This window comes from Nesoenas mayeri (assembly GCF_963082525.1).
Source record: "Nesoenas mayeri genome assembly, chromosome: 5".
NCBI lineage: Eukaryota > Metazoa > Chordata > Aves > Columbiformes > Columbidae > Nesoenas > Nesoenas mayeri.
This window is the reverse complement of record NC_137548.1, coordinates 26,823,918-26,841,624: the sequence shown is the minus strand read 5'-3', so window position 1 is coordinate 26,841,624 and position 17,707 is coordinate 26,823,918. Positions and strand designations below refer to the sequence as shown.

Below are 17,707 nucleotides of genomic sequence, written 5' to 3'. Positions count from 1 at the left end.
TAAATAATGTATGGAATATTTACTAACATTTCTATCTCCAGTTATAGGGAAAGTATACTGCAAACCTAGGGAGCCTGAAAAGGTCTTTCTGTTTGACTTGATTGATAGGTTGCCTTAATTTGCTATCAACAATATTTTTATTTTCTGTATTTGCAAACTAGAAAATTCCTATTAATTAGCAGAATATATTTCACCTATGAAGACAAAGTCTGTAAAATGAGCCTCGTCTCCAATTATTCCCGTGGTATAGTCTATTATTTCCAGCAGAGGGCAGCATTTTCCTACATCAGGTACATAAAGGCTCATGCCCTGCTTAGACTGTCAATGTTTCTTGTAATTACTCCCAGTATATTTGTTGCTTGCTTATGAATTAACTTGCATTTATGGAACTAAATCATTCCAATCATTTAATTACACCTGAGGAGCTGAACTATAATTGCTTGCTTCCAACTAGGATCTGATATGGCTTGAGCAGTATTAATTTGGTGTTTACTTTTCTGAGTGCTAAAAGCATTAAAATGATTGTGCAATGGGATTACATTTTACTAATTGCTGGCATTCATTAGCTGGGTAAATGGCGAGGAAGAATGACTGTATATTGTGGAGGGATAAAATTATGGTTTTAAATAGTATATTACTAGGCACATTAAGGCCCTAAAACATGTTTTAAAATACTCCAGAGGTTATTAAATACCGTATTTTCTTCATGTCTTGCTATATGAATATCTTATTAAAATACTGCAATTATTATGAACCTTTTTGTGCAATATGTAGGGAAATGGCTTCATTGACAGAAACCTATTTCTTGATATTAATAACCTTCTATATTTTCAGCTAATCCAAAAGTAAATGAGGAACATAGGAAAAGATTGCCAACTCCAAATCAACATAGTTACACAGAATTGAAAGAGAAGCATACAGCTTCATTTGAAAGGCTCCTGTAAGGAACTCAGTGTTCTGCGATATGAGGTGAAGTTGTTATTTTTTGTTAAGACCTAAGCACATCAAATCATACTTTTTTTTAATCATGCACAGTTATAGTTAACAACAAATATGAGCTAAATATTTGTTTCTTAAACACTTAATGTAAATGTGAGCGTTGAATCTTAAGTGACTGCAGATTTATTTTACCTTTTTATAATCTAAAATATAAAAATGAAAATACCTACTTTTTGGTACTTCTGCTGCTTTATTAGTTAGAACATATGTCTTGGTATAATATGCTTGAATTTTAAAATGTGTACTTAATTATTTTTTGAGATCTTGCATTTATCAGCACAATGACAACTCTCTAGGTGTTTTCATGATCCAGCCACTGCCTCTTCAAAGTATATATATATTTTTTTTAGTAATAGTAGAAAAAAAATCTAGCAGGGAAAACATACAAAATAAGCACAACTATGTAATTTGTGAAAAATTGTTGATTCGTATAATGCAAAGGTGCTTCAGTAAATAACAAAATTTGTGGTAAGGCTACTATGTTAGCAAGATTACTGATGTAAATTTCCGTGAGATATAGAATGTTGTTGAATTTTTAACAGATAGCAGAACATATGTTTTAACACTCAAAATGTTGCCCGATAAGCATAATATTTTACTGTAGGTCTTATTTTTGAGTGTCGCAGGTTGTTTCTTTAAGATCTTTGATTATATGAAATACTGCAACTGTACATTCTGAAGCAATACATGTGCAAATATTAGGAGGGGTTATTTAGCTGTTTAGAAAAAACTGCAAATTCAGAGTTGGAGTGGTCTTGGGCCACCTTACCTGTATTTTATCCAGATAAAGTGGGAGAAAGAATGTTGTAAAGTGAAGCACATACCACCATCTGTAATAATTACCAAAGTGAGCAATCTCTTCGCCTCTGGTGGGACGACTCAGTGTGATTTGGGCTGTGCTCAGTAGCGTGTACTTCCAAGATCAGACTCTAGAACAAGCAGACAAACTAATGAATTTTTCAAAGAAGGCATTACACATAACAGAAAACTGAAACACACCATTGTAAAAATTAGATGTGTGAGGAAAAAATATTTTACTGAGAAGTCTAATTTAGCATTGACTATTAAAGCACACAGACTTTATTGGTCTGTTATAAATACTTTAAAATCATTTGTCTTGTAAATTTTCTGTTGAATGAAGGCAAAGTATAGGTGTGTTATAATATATTGTTTCAAGTTTATTTATCTAGAGTTTGCTTTATTTTAGTTCTGAAAGCTTCAAGCAAAAACTGGACTCTGTGCCAGATCAAACAAGTTCAGAAGAACAAATGGAGAACTGGTCAAAAGGTAAGGACTTTTAAGATATTAATAAGGAACCTCAGGTGTTGTACTAGTGCTAGGCAGTGACTGGAATGTATTTGTTCTTGCCGATATTTGACTGGCTTTGGAAGAAAAGAAAAAAAAAGCCACAGAACCACATACTGCCTCTTTAAAGTATTTGAGGCAGTAGGAGAGCAGCTACGGGAATGTAAATCACCAGCTTTTTTTTTTTTATTTTCTGTGTTATTAAAAATGTTTTTGTATAACTTTGAGAAGTCTTATTTAAATTCTTAGTCTGTCCATTGTATTACTTTCCAACTTTTTTTTTTTTTTTTTTTTTTAAATGGGTTAACCACAAATCTGAAGTCTGTCTTAAAGTAAGTTCCTTGGCCATTCACTCCAGGCTACAATGTGATGAAGCCGTCTACTAGTAATAATGAGTTTCTTATTAACAGATTACCTCAACTGAATTTAGACAGTAAGGTAAGCTTGGAGGTAGAGGTGGCCTTGGTTAACTGGAACTTCCATGATTCATGGGGTTTTAATCTCCACCAGGGTGGAACGATCCTTTTGTATTTGGATAACCAAAATATTGCTCTCAGATACATTCTTCTATGTAAAAACAAAACAAAACAAAAAAAAGGTGTTGAGTTTGATAGAACATTAGAGGACTGACTGGCTTTACAGAAGAGAATTGTCAGCAAGTGGCTAGATAATGATGTGCAGATTGAAGAAAGGGAATAATAATAATAATGTGCAGGTTGAAGAAAGGGAAGGACACAGGAAGGAGACAATCAGTACGTCATAAAAGACTGGGGGGAAAAAAAAAAAAAGAAAGAAGATTATGTATTTCAACATCGAAGATGCATCCTGTATCAGAGCCTAATAGTATCTTGTGGATTTCTTTCTTTGAAGTTCATACTATGTATTTTTTTCAAAAGAAAATAAATGTCAAGTTTCTCCTGAAGAGTCTGTTGTTTAAAAGAAAAAAAAGAAATAAGAAATACTCCATCTTGGAGATTATGCATTTCTTACACATGTAAAGGAATTTCTATCTATATTCTTGTATAAAAATAAAGTAGTTGTAGACCCCTTTTAATTCATGGAATTTTGGGCTGTTACTGTTACTGAATGAAGTTAAAAATGTTTTTGAATCATATACTCGAAAACACAAAAATAGTCATGCTGCAATAACTTAGTGGAAAATTGTGTTCTGACAACTTATACTTTAAATGTATAATGACTTAATCAGATTTAGTATTTTTAGACCTTTAGGGGTCAGCATACCCTAAGAATAGTTCAAAAGGTTAACTTTTCCAAAGTAAGCAAGTGAGTATCATCAACTCATTCTCTGGGAAATATTTTCTGTTGATTTGCAAGAGATGGTGTTATTCTGCTCACAGACACTTTAAAAACTAGATAGTTACTGAGTTTCATGTGTATTATTTTTCTGATGCATTAAGTTAATATTTTGTGCTGTTAGGTGTGTCCAGGCTAACACTTACGTACTTGTGTATGCCATAGAAGTTGTTTTTTAGACAAAAGGAAAATTGATGCACCTTTTTTATATCAGTCATTAATAGGTCACATAATTCTTTGACCCTTTAAGTTAAAAAAACAGATTATGAATAAATCTCATATCATCACACTGGTTTGGATGAGGAATTTTTTTCCTATAATTTTATTTGAGTATTAACAATTAAATTATATTTGCTTATCATAAAGTTAATAGATAAATTACAGCAACATAATGTTCAATATGTACTCTTGGTAGAAATTTTGGTGCTTATTCTCATTGAACTACTAAATCAGAGCAACTTTTAATCTTCCGTTTAAATGTCTGTGTTGAAGTGTGTACGATTTTATGTTCTGCTTGATTTGTCATCTGTGGTATCTTTCCTTTTTGCAACTGTCTCTAGTTTTGCTGTCTCTAGTTGTTCCTTGCTTGTAACTTGGAAGTTTAAAAGCAGGTTTTAGAATAACTCTATAATTATTTATTCAAATATATTTTTTAATAACATACTGAAATGTTGGAGATTAAATTATTCGTCAAAAACTGAAGACAGTAAAGCACATCTGAGATGGAATTCTGCTGACTAGATGAAAATTCAGCCGAGCAATGAGAATTTAAAATAAAACAAGGTCTTAGGTACAGAGAAATGGTAGGTTTATGGCAGTTATGTGGAATAATATGAAACCTGTTAAAAGATGCTATAAAATAAAATACTTGAAAGAAAAGTAGTGTTTAAGAAGAGTGTATCTGAACTGTTTGATATTTTTAACTTTACAGGTTGTTTGGAATATATTATGTCTGTGTGGACTGAAGACATTTGTCTGTCTCTGTTCTGGTATATTAGGAAGAGTTAAAGAACAGTCTATCTCTAAGGCTTATTATTTTGGGGTTGTATCTCATTTAAATGTACTGTTTTAAAAGGAGGATTGTGACTTTTTTCATTTCTCCCTATGAATACTTGAGAGAATGTATCAGAAACATTGGCAACAGGCCACTAAAAACTGTGTAATTCCCAAATGAAAAATATTCACGATCCAAGCTAGAAAGCCTAGGACTGTAGTCCATCATAAAAATAAACTTATATTGGCAAATAGGTGCATAACTTTGCATTCCATGGATGAGGTGGAGGGGAAGCACAGTGTGCCCAGGTGGAGTTGTTACTTTAGCAGGGTTTACATGCATGACAAAAACTGTGCAAACGTTAATACTGTGAAAACACAAGATGGAACCTGAAATTGGGTGCTTTTCATACTTACATATACATTCAGGACTTGATATGTCAATTTTCCAAAAGAGTTAGCAGGATAAGAAAGTGGCGAGTGTGCAAATACTGGAGTTAAATTTATGTCTCATTTGACTCATGTCATGTACTGTGTTTGAGTGGGTGCAGCTCTATACTTGTTCTGTATTATATAGTGTTTCACTATTGTAATGGTTTTGCTTGTGTCATATTACTGAGCAACTATGATTTTGAAGGGCAGGGCAGAAATTAGATGAAATCTTTGAATATCAAGTACTGTTTGGTCTGGTTTGACAATAAAATTATAATTTTGCTGACTCCAAAGTGAAAAGCATTGTGTAATTAGTATTTGGAATTTCCAAAACCGAGGAAATAGATTGATTCTTTTTAATGACAAAGTGGTTTACCTCCTTAAAAGGTGGTTATTATATTTTTCAAGCAGAGAAATAAATAAATGTTTCTAAACCACTACTTGAAGCACATACTGAAATGTAAGTCAATGAACTAATTTCACCTCCAAGAATTTGATGTCAGCTCTTAGTTATGATCCATATAGACACTTTCACTGTAGCTTGTTATCCTTCAAAAGAATGTTTGTGTGGCTTGTAAAAATACTTCAAAATTGCATGTCTGGAAACTAGTTCAGAGGAGACTCTGGTTTTAAAGACATGTGATAATGTAAATTGGAACAGGACTGCAGAATCAGCTTGTGCAGGGAAATCTGAAAAGTTAGTGTTTTATCTATTGGTGAGCTGTTGTTTTCCAGTCTTGCTTTGTTCAGGAAAAATAGAAGAGGGAAACAGATATTCAAAACCAATGAACAAGTTATGTATATACAGCTGCTCAGACACATGTGCATGTGATAAGCTAATGAATAGAGAGTTGTCTTAGTTGCAGGGTGTGTTTGTGCATGCATTGGTCTTGTATGAATTCATGATGCTTACTGTTATAAATCTGGCTATAGCCTTCCTTGTATTGTCATGGTAATGCCTTATATATGCCAGTGTATTGCTTACGAAAATATTTCTAAATCTTTTGCTGTGTAGCGAATAATATTCAGGAAATAAAACCTCCCTAAAAATATTTTTGCATTTATTTAGTCACATTTATAAATTCCATTAATTGTCAGCCATCACGTTTGCATTCCTTGTAACTGAGGCAATGTACAGTCATTAAAGTTAATATTTTTAAGTTAATTTATGGGAATGCTTAAGTTAATGTTTTAATTAAGGTTAAGTAGAATGAATAATTTTTCTTGGTAACTTCCTGGAAATGAAACTCCTGTTCTTCCCTATGTATTTGTATTATTAAAAGTAGTCAGTTTTTCCAGTTGCATAATAATATTAGCATACTTTTTTGTTGATTTGGTTTTGTGATAGTAATTACAAGGACTTTTTGCCTGGAATTACTAGTGTGTGACTTTAACACACATGCATACACACAATGATGAAGGGGTAAAGAAAGCTTTTAGAGTAATGTGGTGTTGTAAAGATTTTTTTCATCTGACACTCTATTTGAATCAAAAAGGAACTAACTGTAAAGATGTTGTTTCCCCTTTCTCCAGAATGCACCCATGACAGCTGTAAACACTCTAAAGTCGACCTGAAACCCTTCTTCCAAAGCTGTAGTAGAGGCAGAGTAAACCATACTTGCCATATTGAAGTGTGCTGCTGCTTTTGCATGCCTCAACAGGAGATACTGTGAGCCTGTTCTTCCTCTCCTTCCCTCTTTCAGCAATAAGGAATGCTGTTTACCTGGGAAAGAAAGAAGAGTTGGATATCGCCTGGGTGTGTGTGCAGAAGAATCTACGTGATATGTGGAGAGACAGAGTCCTCTTCACATGTGTGGCTGAACTGATTAGCGTCTTCCATGTGTGCTGTGCTTTCAGCATTGAACTCACTGTGTGCTAGCTGGCAGAGATCCCTTTGGAAAGCGGCACAGGCAGTTGCAGGTTCCTTTGCATAGCATAAAAGGCAGATGATTATGTGTGAGTCAAATGTAGGAAGAGTGGCTAGTAACTGCTGAGCAGCACTAAGTATGGAAGATGAAGAAAATATCTTGCATGGAGAAAGAGAGAATAGTATGCCATGACTTAGAAAATAAAAAGGATTTAAAGACAGCTGAAAAATTGTCAAATACTTTCTGGTCTTTCCTGTAAATATAATCACACTTTCATGTATATAAGTTCTCATGTCTCCTTTTTCCATCCAATTTCTTTCCTTGTACGTTTTGAATGGTTAAATACAGTGCATTTCTGGCCAGGCTGCATGCAGAAAGACTCCTCATCATGAAGCACAATTAAGTATCCAGTATCTTCCTGATTCATTGGAGTGTTGTGAATATGACTTTGTTAGACCCGTTAAAGTACACTGAAAATCTGTAGTGCCTTATCTGCACTGAGTACTGCAAGCACTAAAGATGGGGAGAATGCAAACCTTAAACTATTGCACTTTAAATCACTTAAGTGTTTAAAGTATGAGTGCAGCTAACTTCAGAATGTCTTGAAATATGCTTCAAGGAGAGCACATTTACCACATTACCACAGTAATTTTATGTAGTGCTTCAGAAGGAGCTTTAGAAGGCCTACCACAAATGCAAGAAGTATTAGGTTATTTTCTGCTTTAGAAACCTTAATTGCTTCTATTTTAGTGACAACTAGAATGAAACTTAAGTTCAGAGCAAAAATATAACAAACAAAAAGGTTAAAAACCTTTAAAAAAGGTTCTCCAGGGAGTGCATTGGAGACTGAGAGTTCACCTGCATCTTTAGTAGCCCATTTACTTGGAGAAAATGGTGCATTGCCAAGGTGTCATACTGGTACTATATGCAAAGTGACCTTTCTTTTAAGTTAGCTACTTAAAATTGCAATATTTTTCTTGACTTCTAAAGCTGTTGTTTTCTGGGATTTTGCTTAGAACTCTAATTCAGCAAAGCCTTAGTTGTTTGTTTGCAATAGGGGAGGTTGAGTACATTTGGATAAGAGAATTTTCACTATAATTAATGAGCATGAGGAAACATGACCCTGCCTAGATAAAAGAGAGTTCTGGATCATTAAGATTTAGATAATGGAAGGGGTTATATGTGAAAAGCAATTGTCTGGTATGAAAACAGTGAAAGAAAAATGGAATGAGAGGGTTTACTTTGTTTTCAGCTGGTTTAGAAAACATAAACACAGCATGCTTAGTAAAAGTCTAGCAGACACTATGTTTGGAAATTATGTAATAACTCCATATAGGCTGTAATGATATCCTGAAACCCTGTATTTAAACTAACCTGAATTACAATGAGAGATAAACAGAATATTTACCCATCCCTTATGAGCTGCTGCTGATATGTAAATTTATTCTTCTACTTTGCACAAATATACTTTTGAGCTACTGCTTAAACACTTCAAGGTCCTTAGCCAAACAGTTTTAATGATGCCTCCAATATTATGAAAGTGTGACATTTGATGAATGCCTTGTATAGTTGTGATATCGGGGAAAGTGTAAACAAAAAACGCACATCAAGTCATCGTGCAACACCTAGATAATTTATAATTTTACTGTTTATATCCATCTTGACATTTTTTATCTGCCAAAGGCAGGTTTCATTTGGAATCTTAATCTGAGATTTATTTGGTGGATCTGGAAATCATAGCTGGAGTTCCCACAGGAAATGGTCCATCTACCAACAGATTAAATGGCAGTCCTGCAGTTGTTAAGGGAGCTCTGCATTTAACACACATGCATACTCATTCAGTCAGCACTGTGGAGAAAAATTAAAGTAGTAACCCAGGTTTAGGAACAATGTAGCTAAAAAGTCCCATATTTGCTGAATGACAAAGGGTTATATAGCAGCATTTCATTTTATTATTCGTGCTTGAGTTTCTTGTTTGCTTTGTTGAGTCTGCTGACGAATACTAATAAATGCCTGCAACAATCCAGACGAGAGATGCCTGGCAACAAAGCTATGCGGTGGACCTCCCTGATCTTCTCCAGTTCACAACCTGACCTTTTGAAAAATTGGCTGGGCTAAGCTGCAGAATTTGGGTGTAATGGTTATTGTTAACTCCAGCTTTAGGATTTATTAATTTGTGTGATCAAGACTTACCTATACTTCAAAGTTTCAAAAGACCAAACACAATCATCCATCCATTAGAACTAACATTGTGTTTCAGTGAATCCCATTTAGTATCTGCCCAGAGATTCTGCTGTTTTGATGCATTCGGAATATAAAAATGCTTTTTCAAGTGTGAGACCAATCCAACAAAAGTCTGGTGCCTTCTCAGAGACTAATATTTTAATAAAACAGTGTTAATGATTGCAAATGGAGAGTGGAATGCCAAAGGAAATGTCTGATATTCACACATTAATAAATGCATCTCTGTTTACTACGGTGAATACCAAAATAATGATTGTCCGTGCATTTTAAAGACTTAGAAGCATTTTTCTGCTTTACATATTCACCAGTTGGTACACAATTGCTGTTTAGATGCAAAATAGGAGGGCAAAAGACTTAGTGAGAGAGACAGGCAAAGGAAACATCATTACTGAAATAATCAGAGTCCTTAGAGAATTGTAAAAAAAATGCCTTTGCCAGAATAACTCCAACTGTTCTTAATCTCCTTCTCAATTTATTTCTTTATGAGGGGTGTTGCCAGACTTCCACACAAGTACAGGTGAATAAAGAAGCATTCAAAGTAACACAGATGTGTCCCCTGCTTAAATTGTTAACACAGAATGAATTCACTGTTCTCTTTAGATTCCTTAAATGATTGAAAAACTGAACCACTAAACTTCTTAATTTTTTCTGTGTTTTAGCAGATAAAATATTTTCAAGTCTTTTGTGTGTGCCTAAGTGTCATGGAATACAGAGCAAGCTAAGACATTCATGCAAAATATAACTTAGGTTGTTCTTATTCGTTTGCAGAGAACTTTCTCAATAAAATTCTAATAAGAATATGTTGTTCTCTTTGATCATGATTCTGGACAACTTAAATGCTTAGCTGTGGCCAGAGATTGAGCATTGGAACTGTATTGTTCTGTTAGCCTGACTGACTTCTAAAACAGTTTTAATTGTTCAGAAGTTTTCTATATTAGAATGATATTCAGTGTATATTAAAAAAAAAAGAAAAAGTTATTTAATATCTTCTGCGTACTATTGAAATGAGAGGAAGTTGGTCTATACTGTACACTGCATATCTGTCTTCTAATATAGAAATGCTGTAGTCTGTCATGTGAATGAAAATTAACATAAAGGAGCGTGGAAAGATACCAATGTAGTTATTTGAAATTTCTGTTAGTTTTTTAACATTCATAGGTAAGAATATTTGCTTTTTTTTTTCTTGAAGTCCAATGGAAATGAGTTGCTAAAGCCTCTCTGACAGAAAAGAGAAGAGTCTGAGGTCTCTGAGGAGACAGGAGCAGGAAGGGCCACCAGTGTGGTAGCACAGGCTCCAACATGCAGCATGGATACAGCTTCTGCAGTTCTGGGCTTCCCAGTTTGTCTTCTACCATGGCTTGTTCAGTAACCTTGAGGTGGCAACCTCAACTGTGTGTCTCAGTCTTGATGGCTTTAAAATGACTAACACAGTGCTTATGCATCCTTTGTAAAATACCTGAGAGTTTCCAGAAAGCATTGTTCTCAAGGCTTATTTCAGTGAACCTCTGTCAGTTGTTTCTTAATGTAAGAACAAATAACCTATCCTGGTATAAAATATGGAACAGTTCTGAGTAAGATTTACTTAAAAATAAGTTAATGGAGTTAATAGCCCACATTCTTCTGTGTTGACCCATGGTGGTCTCAGCAGGGCCCACAGTTATGTATCATAGGGGCACTAAGTGTACAGTGCTTCTACATGGTGATTTCCTCTTCATTACTGCCAAGGCCTTAGCTGGTCATATGCAATATTTTGGCTGAGCAGAGCACTGAGAAAGAAAAGGAACTACCTTTGTATTACAAAACAACTCTCAGCTCAGTCTTCACTAGTTATCAGGTTACTGTGGTTGCCATTCTGCCATGCTACAGAAGTGATTTAGTGAGATCTTAGAGTCCTACTGAATAATCATCTTAAGGTTTGCCCAGTTTTCTTTGAACGTCAGAAAAAGTGTGTCATGAAGGGACAGCCATTCACTGTTAGTTGCAGGTTATTGTTTCTCATTATACTACACTGCAGTGAAGGGACCTAAATAGTTGCTAATGTAAATAAATCTGTAGTAAATCCAAAGATGAGTAAAGCTGCACTTTATCTTGTTTGTTTGTTTTGGAGAAAATGTATACTGACCTTGTCCTTTTTGTACTGAGCTTCTAGAAACAGGAATTACTTCTTGAAAATTAAGTACAGAATCTTTTCTTGGGATTAACTCTGAAAACTTGTTTGCAGGTTGTGGGAAAGATAGAATAGTGAGGAAAAAGTCAAAAATAACAAACAGCCATTGAGATATGCATGTAAATCATGTGTGTTGCATCTGTGTCAGCTCGAATACAAATGAAAAAGAAAATAATCGGCATTCTGAAAAAGTATAAAACCTAAAACAACTCTTTTCTTGCCACTTATGCCAGGCAATAGGATCAGATTTCTTCCACCAGCCTCATTTTCTTCTTTTTATGCCTATAAAATCCTTTAATTTTGGTTTCCCACTGACTTTCAGGATTTATGTCTTTTAATCATTCAGTAAGGGGTGAACTGTTGAGCAGCCTGAGTCTTTCACAGTCATTCTGTTTGGTAGAAGTTCCAGTAGTTGTACAGCCAAGTGAATGAATGTTTGTCTTTGCCAAAAAGGCTGGCTCATCATTTTCAACTCATGAAGGAATATTTGGCCATAGTACTAATTTCATTTGCATAGCTTGAAAAATTAGTGGCCATCAGGTTCAGGTTTTCCATTAGACCTAAATATTTAATTTTTATTCATTTATTAGACATATCTAAGAATTCCAATCTGTTGGTGTTGCTTTAGTAAATCTCGTATGTGAATCTAGTCGTGAGAATTTTTCATTGGATGTGCTCGGACTTATAGTATATATATTGTACTATTTGTGAATCTGTGTAAGTGCTTAAATTCAATGACCGTGACCCGACCTTGAACTACTGGTGAACCCATAATCATGTGACTTCAACATAATGCCAGACTGGCTGTTGAGCACAATCAGACTCATTGTGGCGACCTAAGGTTATTTTGGCTTTACTGGCCATCACTCAGAAGGTAAACTCAGCTGCCCCCAGTCCCTCTGATACCTTGAGGACAAGCTGGAATGCAATGGGGCTTAGTTTTTGCCAAATTAACCATTTTTATGCAACAGTTGGTATTAGATGTTATGAATTTAAGACAATTCCATATTCTGTTTTTCACATGAAGCTATTAGAAATAGCTTTTTATTAATGCAGCAACTGTCTTATCTTAACAGCTTGTTAGAACACATACAGTTGTTTATGCATTCTCATACACACATGCCACAAAGTTTTCTTTTCAGAAATGTTTCTATTAACGTACAAAAAATATCAAGATAACTTGAAAGTCAATAATAAAGTGTAGCAGTTAGTCTAATGAAAATAAAAAGAGAGTGAAGTTCTTGAATAATGCTCTTACACACTGGACAGCTATTGCAGCAAGTTGAGGTAGATGTGTGGTTTGCAAGCAAGGGCAAGAACAAGTGTTTTTATAGTAAGTGTGTCCTTTTATTGCAGTGGGAGCAGGTTAGTTTTGTATAGAGGTGGAATGGCGTTTTGCTTTGACAGTTTTGTTGGATAGGGAATATTTTCTCTTGGTGTTAGGAAAATCGTCTTTTTGGTATTGTACAAATACATTAAAAAAAAAAAAAAAAATTGAAGCCGTATGGTTGTTCTGACTGAGAAAAAAACCTACATGATTAACAGTAAATTAGAGTTTGTCAATCACTGAATTTTTGGGACCTTTCAGTAACTGAGGTTGCAGTTAGTTCCTCAAATGTAGCACCATGTTTTGTTTTGCATTTTTTTCAAATGTTTTTAATCTGATAGTATCATGTAGGAACCATGGACTACTGAGTTTGCAGTCAGCTTTTCGTGCTCCCAGAGTGTGTTTAGCTCATTCTCTTCCTTCCTGGTTTTGCTCATTTTCGTATTCTGCCTCTTACTGCCATTCCTCGAGGGGTTCATTCGTGCAGTCTTTTGCAGACAGATGAGGACATGCTTCGTCTGTGCCACAGACCAGCTTAAAACAAATCTTAGGAAGCTATAGATAGCAAGTGGTATGTACTATTACACTTGAAGCTGGTTTGGAGCACCAACAAGGGCTTCCAATGTCCCCATAATCATCTACAAGCAGATCTGTAGCCCACCATGTGTTTTACAGTGCTATGTGCATGTTCCATTGCTTTTGGATTGTTTTCCTTTGTTGTTATTCCTCCGAGAACCCCTGCAAACCTCTGAGCTTATCAGCATGGTTTAGCATGTGGGGGGCTGAAAGACTGCAAACAGAGGGAAGGAGGCGCCCACCCAGCTCCTGCTGGATGACAGGACTGCTGAATATGCAGAGCAGTGCACAAGGGAAAGCCACTGCCTTCTTAGCTTTGCAGGTGAATCTGCACCTTCTGTGCACTTACATCTTCAATGCTTCTTTCCATATTATCAGTGACGGTACAGGATTGTCTGATGCTGTGATTTCTCGGTGCCAATCCCCCCCTCTAAGAAGCAGCTATGAGAAATAGTGACTACCTGCAAAATGTAATAGGTTCAATGTTTTTACTTTACTTTTTAAACACTCCTAGCTTAACAACATTTAATTCTGTTCTGCCTTTACTGTTTCAAGCCACAACAGCATTATCTTCCTCTTGCATCCCTTACAATAAATTCCCTGCTTTAATTCCAGTGTCTTTATATTGCTTCTTCCTAACATTAGCCTTTCTTTCCCTCAATGTGAACGAGCTATTCATTCACGATAAATACATACAGAAGATCAGCTGTTCAGCTTCTCCATGTAGTGAAATATTAATCTGGGCTACTGAACTTGTTCTATTTTGTATGGAAAATAAGTTGTTTAGTATACTCAAGAACCAGAAGCAATGGTGGTGACACCACTTACTGAAAACTACAGCATTTTTTCCAAAGCTTGTAAGGCTGTTTTACCCTTTCTCTGATCTTCCTTGTGCAGCCTGATTACTGCAAATGCTACTTAGTCCCCAGTGTGTCTCTGCAGCATTGGTAATTAGTGCACAACACAATTTGCAGGAGGCATGAGGAAAAGCACTGAAGTGCATTGATTAATATTGCTATGTAGTTTTAACAGCAAGACAAGAAGCTACTGTGTACCAAGGCCTAAATTACTTGGGGTGATGGTCGTGGGCTATATGGAGAATAAAGTGGTTTTAAAAATAAAAAAAATGCTGTGCCCATTGATCTGACAGTATTCAAAATGTCTTCCCCAAAGCATTCTACTAACAGATTTAGCGTGTTGACCAAAAAAATACATTACAGCTTTATTAAATGAGTAAAAACCTCTCACCTTAATGCCCTTGGGCAGTCTGCTTCGAATTCTGAGTGGAGGCAGCTGCCATTGTCTTCTCTCTTACAAAGCCAGTAGGGAAAAAAAAACAAAACAGATCATCTGTGTTTTGCCTGAGGTTTCCAGGAATGCCACTTACAGACTTGCTGTGATGCTACTTAGTCTTACTCATGTGCTTGAGGGAATTGAATCTGGATGAAAAGGTGTGCTGCAAATGTAAGTTGCTTAAAGAAGCAGCATTAGCATTAATGAATGCCAGCACAGGTCTAGTTCCATTCTAAATTCTTATTTTTTTCCAGCTGCTGTAACTTACAGTTGAAGGCATAAAAATCCATATCTTGACATGGGCTAAGGATTTAGCCTGAAGTTCAGCTGCTAATGCAGATGTTTACCTCATCATGCAGACACATTTACATCATTCTGTTGTATAAAAAAAAAATCAAAAATCTATCTGCTGGCTTGACCTATCTTCTAGGGAGCTTTGCTGCTTGTTGGGAGCTCATAGTCAGGATGTTACAGTGAGGCTGCTGAGGCTCACCTGGCCCTCTGTTACCCCCATGCTGCTGTTCTGCATCTGTACCAGTGATACTGTTGGGGTGCCCTGGCACATATTACATGTGACTACATGGCTCTGGGGAGGATGTTCAAGACTGTGGGGACCCAAAAGGTGTTATCCTTGATCCTGCCAGTAAGAGGCAAGGTCATGGAGGAAAAACGGATGAAGTAGATGAGGCCCTCTTCAGACAACTGGAAGGAAGCCTCTTGTTCACAGGTGCTGGTCCTCATGGGGGACTACAAGAACACTGATAATCTGCTGTAAGGACAACAGCGGGGCATGAGCAATCTAGGAGATTTCTGGAGTCTATTGATGACAACTTCCTGACACAAGTGAGGTGCCAACAAGGAGAGTTGCTCTGCTGGAGCCGATACTTACGAACAAGGAAGAACTGTTTGTGGATGTTGAAGTCAGGGGCAGCCTTGGCTGCAGCTACCACAAAGTAGTGAAGTTCAGGATTCTGAGAGGAGGGAGCAGGAAAAAAAGCAGGACCTCAACTGTGGACTTCAGGAGAATAGACTTGGGCCTCTTCAGAGATCTGCTTGGAAGAATTCCCTAGGACACAGTTCTGGAGAGAAAAGGGATCCAAGAGACTTGATTAGTATTCAAGGATCACCTCATCGAATCTCAAAAATGGTTTATCCTGACAAGTGGGAAATTAAGCATGGATCAAGAAGTATGTTGTTTTCCTTGACTTGGGTAAGGCTTTGGACTCTGTGTACCATAGCATCCTAACAAAAAAGCAAGTATAAGGAAATATAATTTAATTTCCTTGAATAAGGAAACTGTGATTGGCTGAAAACTGGCTACATGTCTGCTCCTGGGTGGTGGTGATCAGTTGCACAAGGCCCAGTAGGAGGCACGTCACTAGTGGTGCACTCCCAGTGTGAAAAATGGATAATGGAAGAGATTATATTCTCAGCAAGTTTGCTGATGATACAAAACCGAGTAGCTGATGGTTGTGCTTCCATTCAGAGGGACCTCGACAGGCTGTAGGATTGGGCAGAGGGGAAGCTCATAAGTTCAGCAAGGGGAAATGTGACCCCTTGCACCTGAGCATGAATAATGCCATGTAACTGTGCATGCTGGGCACCAACTGTTTAGAAAGCAGTTCTGCAGAAAGGCATCAGGATCCTAGTGAACAGCAAGTTGAGCGTAAGTCAGCGATGCACCCTCATGGCAAGGATGGTCAGCAGCATCCTGAGCTGCATTAGGAAGAGCATTGCCAGCAGATGGAGGGACGTGGTCCATCCTCTCTGCTCAGCACTGGTGAGGTCACATCCAGAGTATCAAGTCCAGTTCTGAGCTCCCTAGTACAAGAAAGAGATGGTCGTACTGGAGCAAGTCTAACAAAGAGCCACAAATAGACTGGAGCATCTTATGTATGAGGAGGGGCTGAGACACAGCCTCAAGAAGGGAAGGAGTGGGGGAGTAGTTCTTACCAATATGAATAATACCTAATGGAAGAGAATGAAGAAGAAGAAGACAGGCTCTTTTCAGTAGTACTCATTGACAGGACAAGAGTCAATAAGCACAAATTAAAATACGTTACATTCCATCTGAATACAAGGAAGTTATTATTTTATTTTATTTTATTTTTTACAATGAAGGTGATCAAACACTGGCACAGGCTGCCCGGAGAGGCTGTTGAGATGTTCAAAAGCCATTTGGACACAGGCCTGGACAACGTGCTCTAGGTGACCCTGCTTGAGCAGGGCGGCTGGGCAAGATGATCTCCAGCAGTCCCTTCCAACTGCGACAATTCTGTGAACTCTTTTTAAAGTCCTGACACTAAAACCAGAAAAGTAAGAAACAGGAACTGTGAAAAGAAGAAAAACTTATTCAGTTGATTACTCCTGTGCTAAAAGGGTAGAATTCCTTTTTTTTTTATTTGTCCCAGTGTAACTGTGGTAGCTAATGTCATCTACTTAGCATTTTGGGGTTAGAAGTTTGTTGTTTTTTTTTCTCTAACTTTCATATATTGTGGGCAAAGGAGAGTGCAGTAATGCTAAACAAGGAACAAAGTTTCATGGCAATACAGTCACTGGTTATTGCAACAGGTATGTTGTGCTTGAATTCTTCCACAGAATGCAACACACTTCACCTGAGGCACTTCAGATATATGTGGCTTATAGAAAATGTTGATGCCCTGGAAAAGAAGAGAAAGAAAAGTTGTTATGTGTGAGACCATAACTTGCAACCATACATATATAGAGAGAGAGAGAAAGAGAGGGAGAGAGGGACATCACTGCATCTGAAGTGGCAGAAGTGAACAGGATGATGTTTGATGGCCCATTCTTTATACCATAAATCAAATGGGAAACACATCTTAGCCCCAAGTGTATGCCTCATGATAGAAAGCTTTGCCAGTATTCAAATCCGGGACTAGGTTAGTTTTCAGATAGTACTAACTGGAGAGGATTCAGAATTTTGCCATTATATGTTGCCACTCCCAAGTTGGGGCAGGTTCTTAGAGTATGCATAGTGAGTGTTTTAATGCCTGTTTCTTTAGATATACTTGCTACTTACTGTAAGGAGGAGCAAGAGGTTGAATCCTGTTTTGAAATGTAGCAGCACTTAAAAGGAATCTTTGCAGGATTCGGAGCCAGTGAACAACAGTGTACATTTGCTCGAAGAATCCAGGGGGCCATGGGCTGTATTCAGTTTCTGCATTAGCT

The 17,707-nt window shown here is 36.8% G+C and overlaps 1 protein-coding gene across 1 annotated transcript in view; it reads left to right on the top strand.

The window, feature by feature from the left end:
* Positions 1-201: 201 nt before the first annotated feature.
* The window catches only part of MIPOL1 (mirror-image polydactyly 1), a gene marked incomplete at its 3' end in the record, with an annotated part of 161,122 nt that continues 143,616 nt past the window's right edge, over positions 202-17,707 (top strand). Inside the window, exons 1-4 of the mRNA XM_080344816.1 lie at positions 202-290; positions 835-969; positions 1,296-1,328; positions 2,207-2,286. Of these exons, the coding sequence (XP_080200942.1) occupies positions 965-969; positions 1,296-1,328; positions 2,207-2,286 (118 nt within the window). The 5' untranslated portion in view covers positions 202-290; positions 835-964. The remainder of the gene's footprint in view (positions 291-834; positions 970-1,295; positions 1,329-2,206; positions 2,287-17,707) is intronic.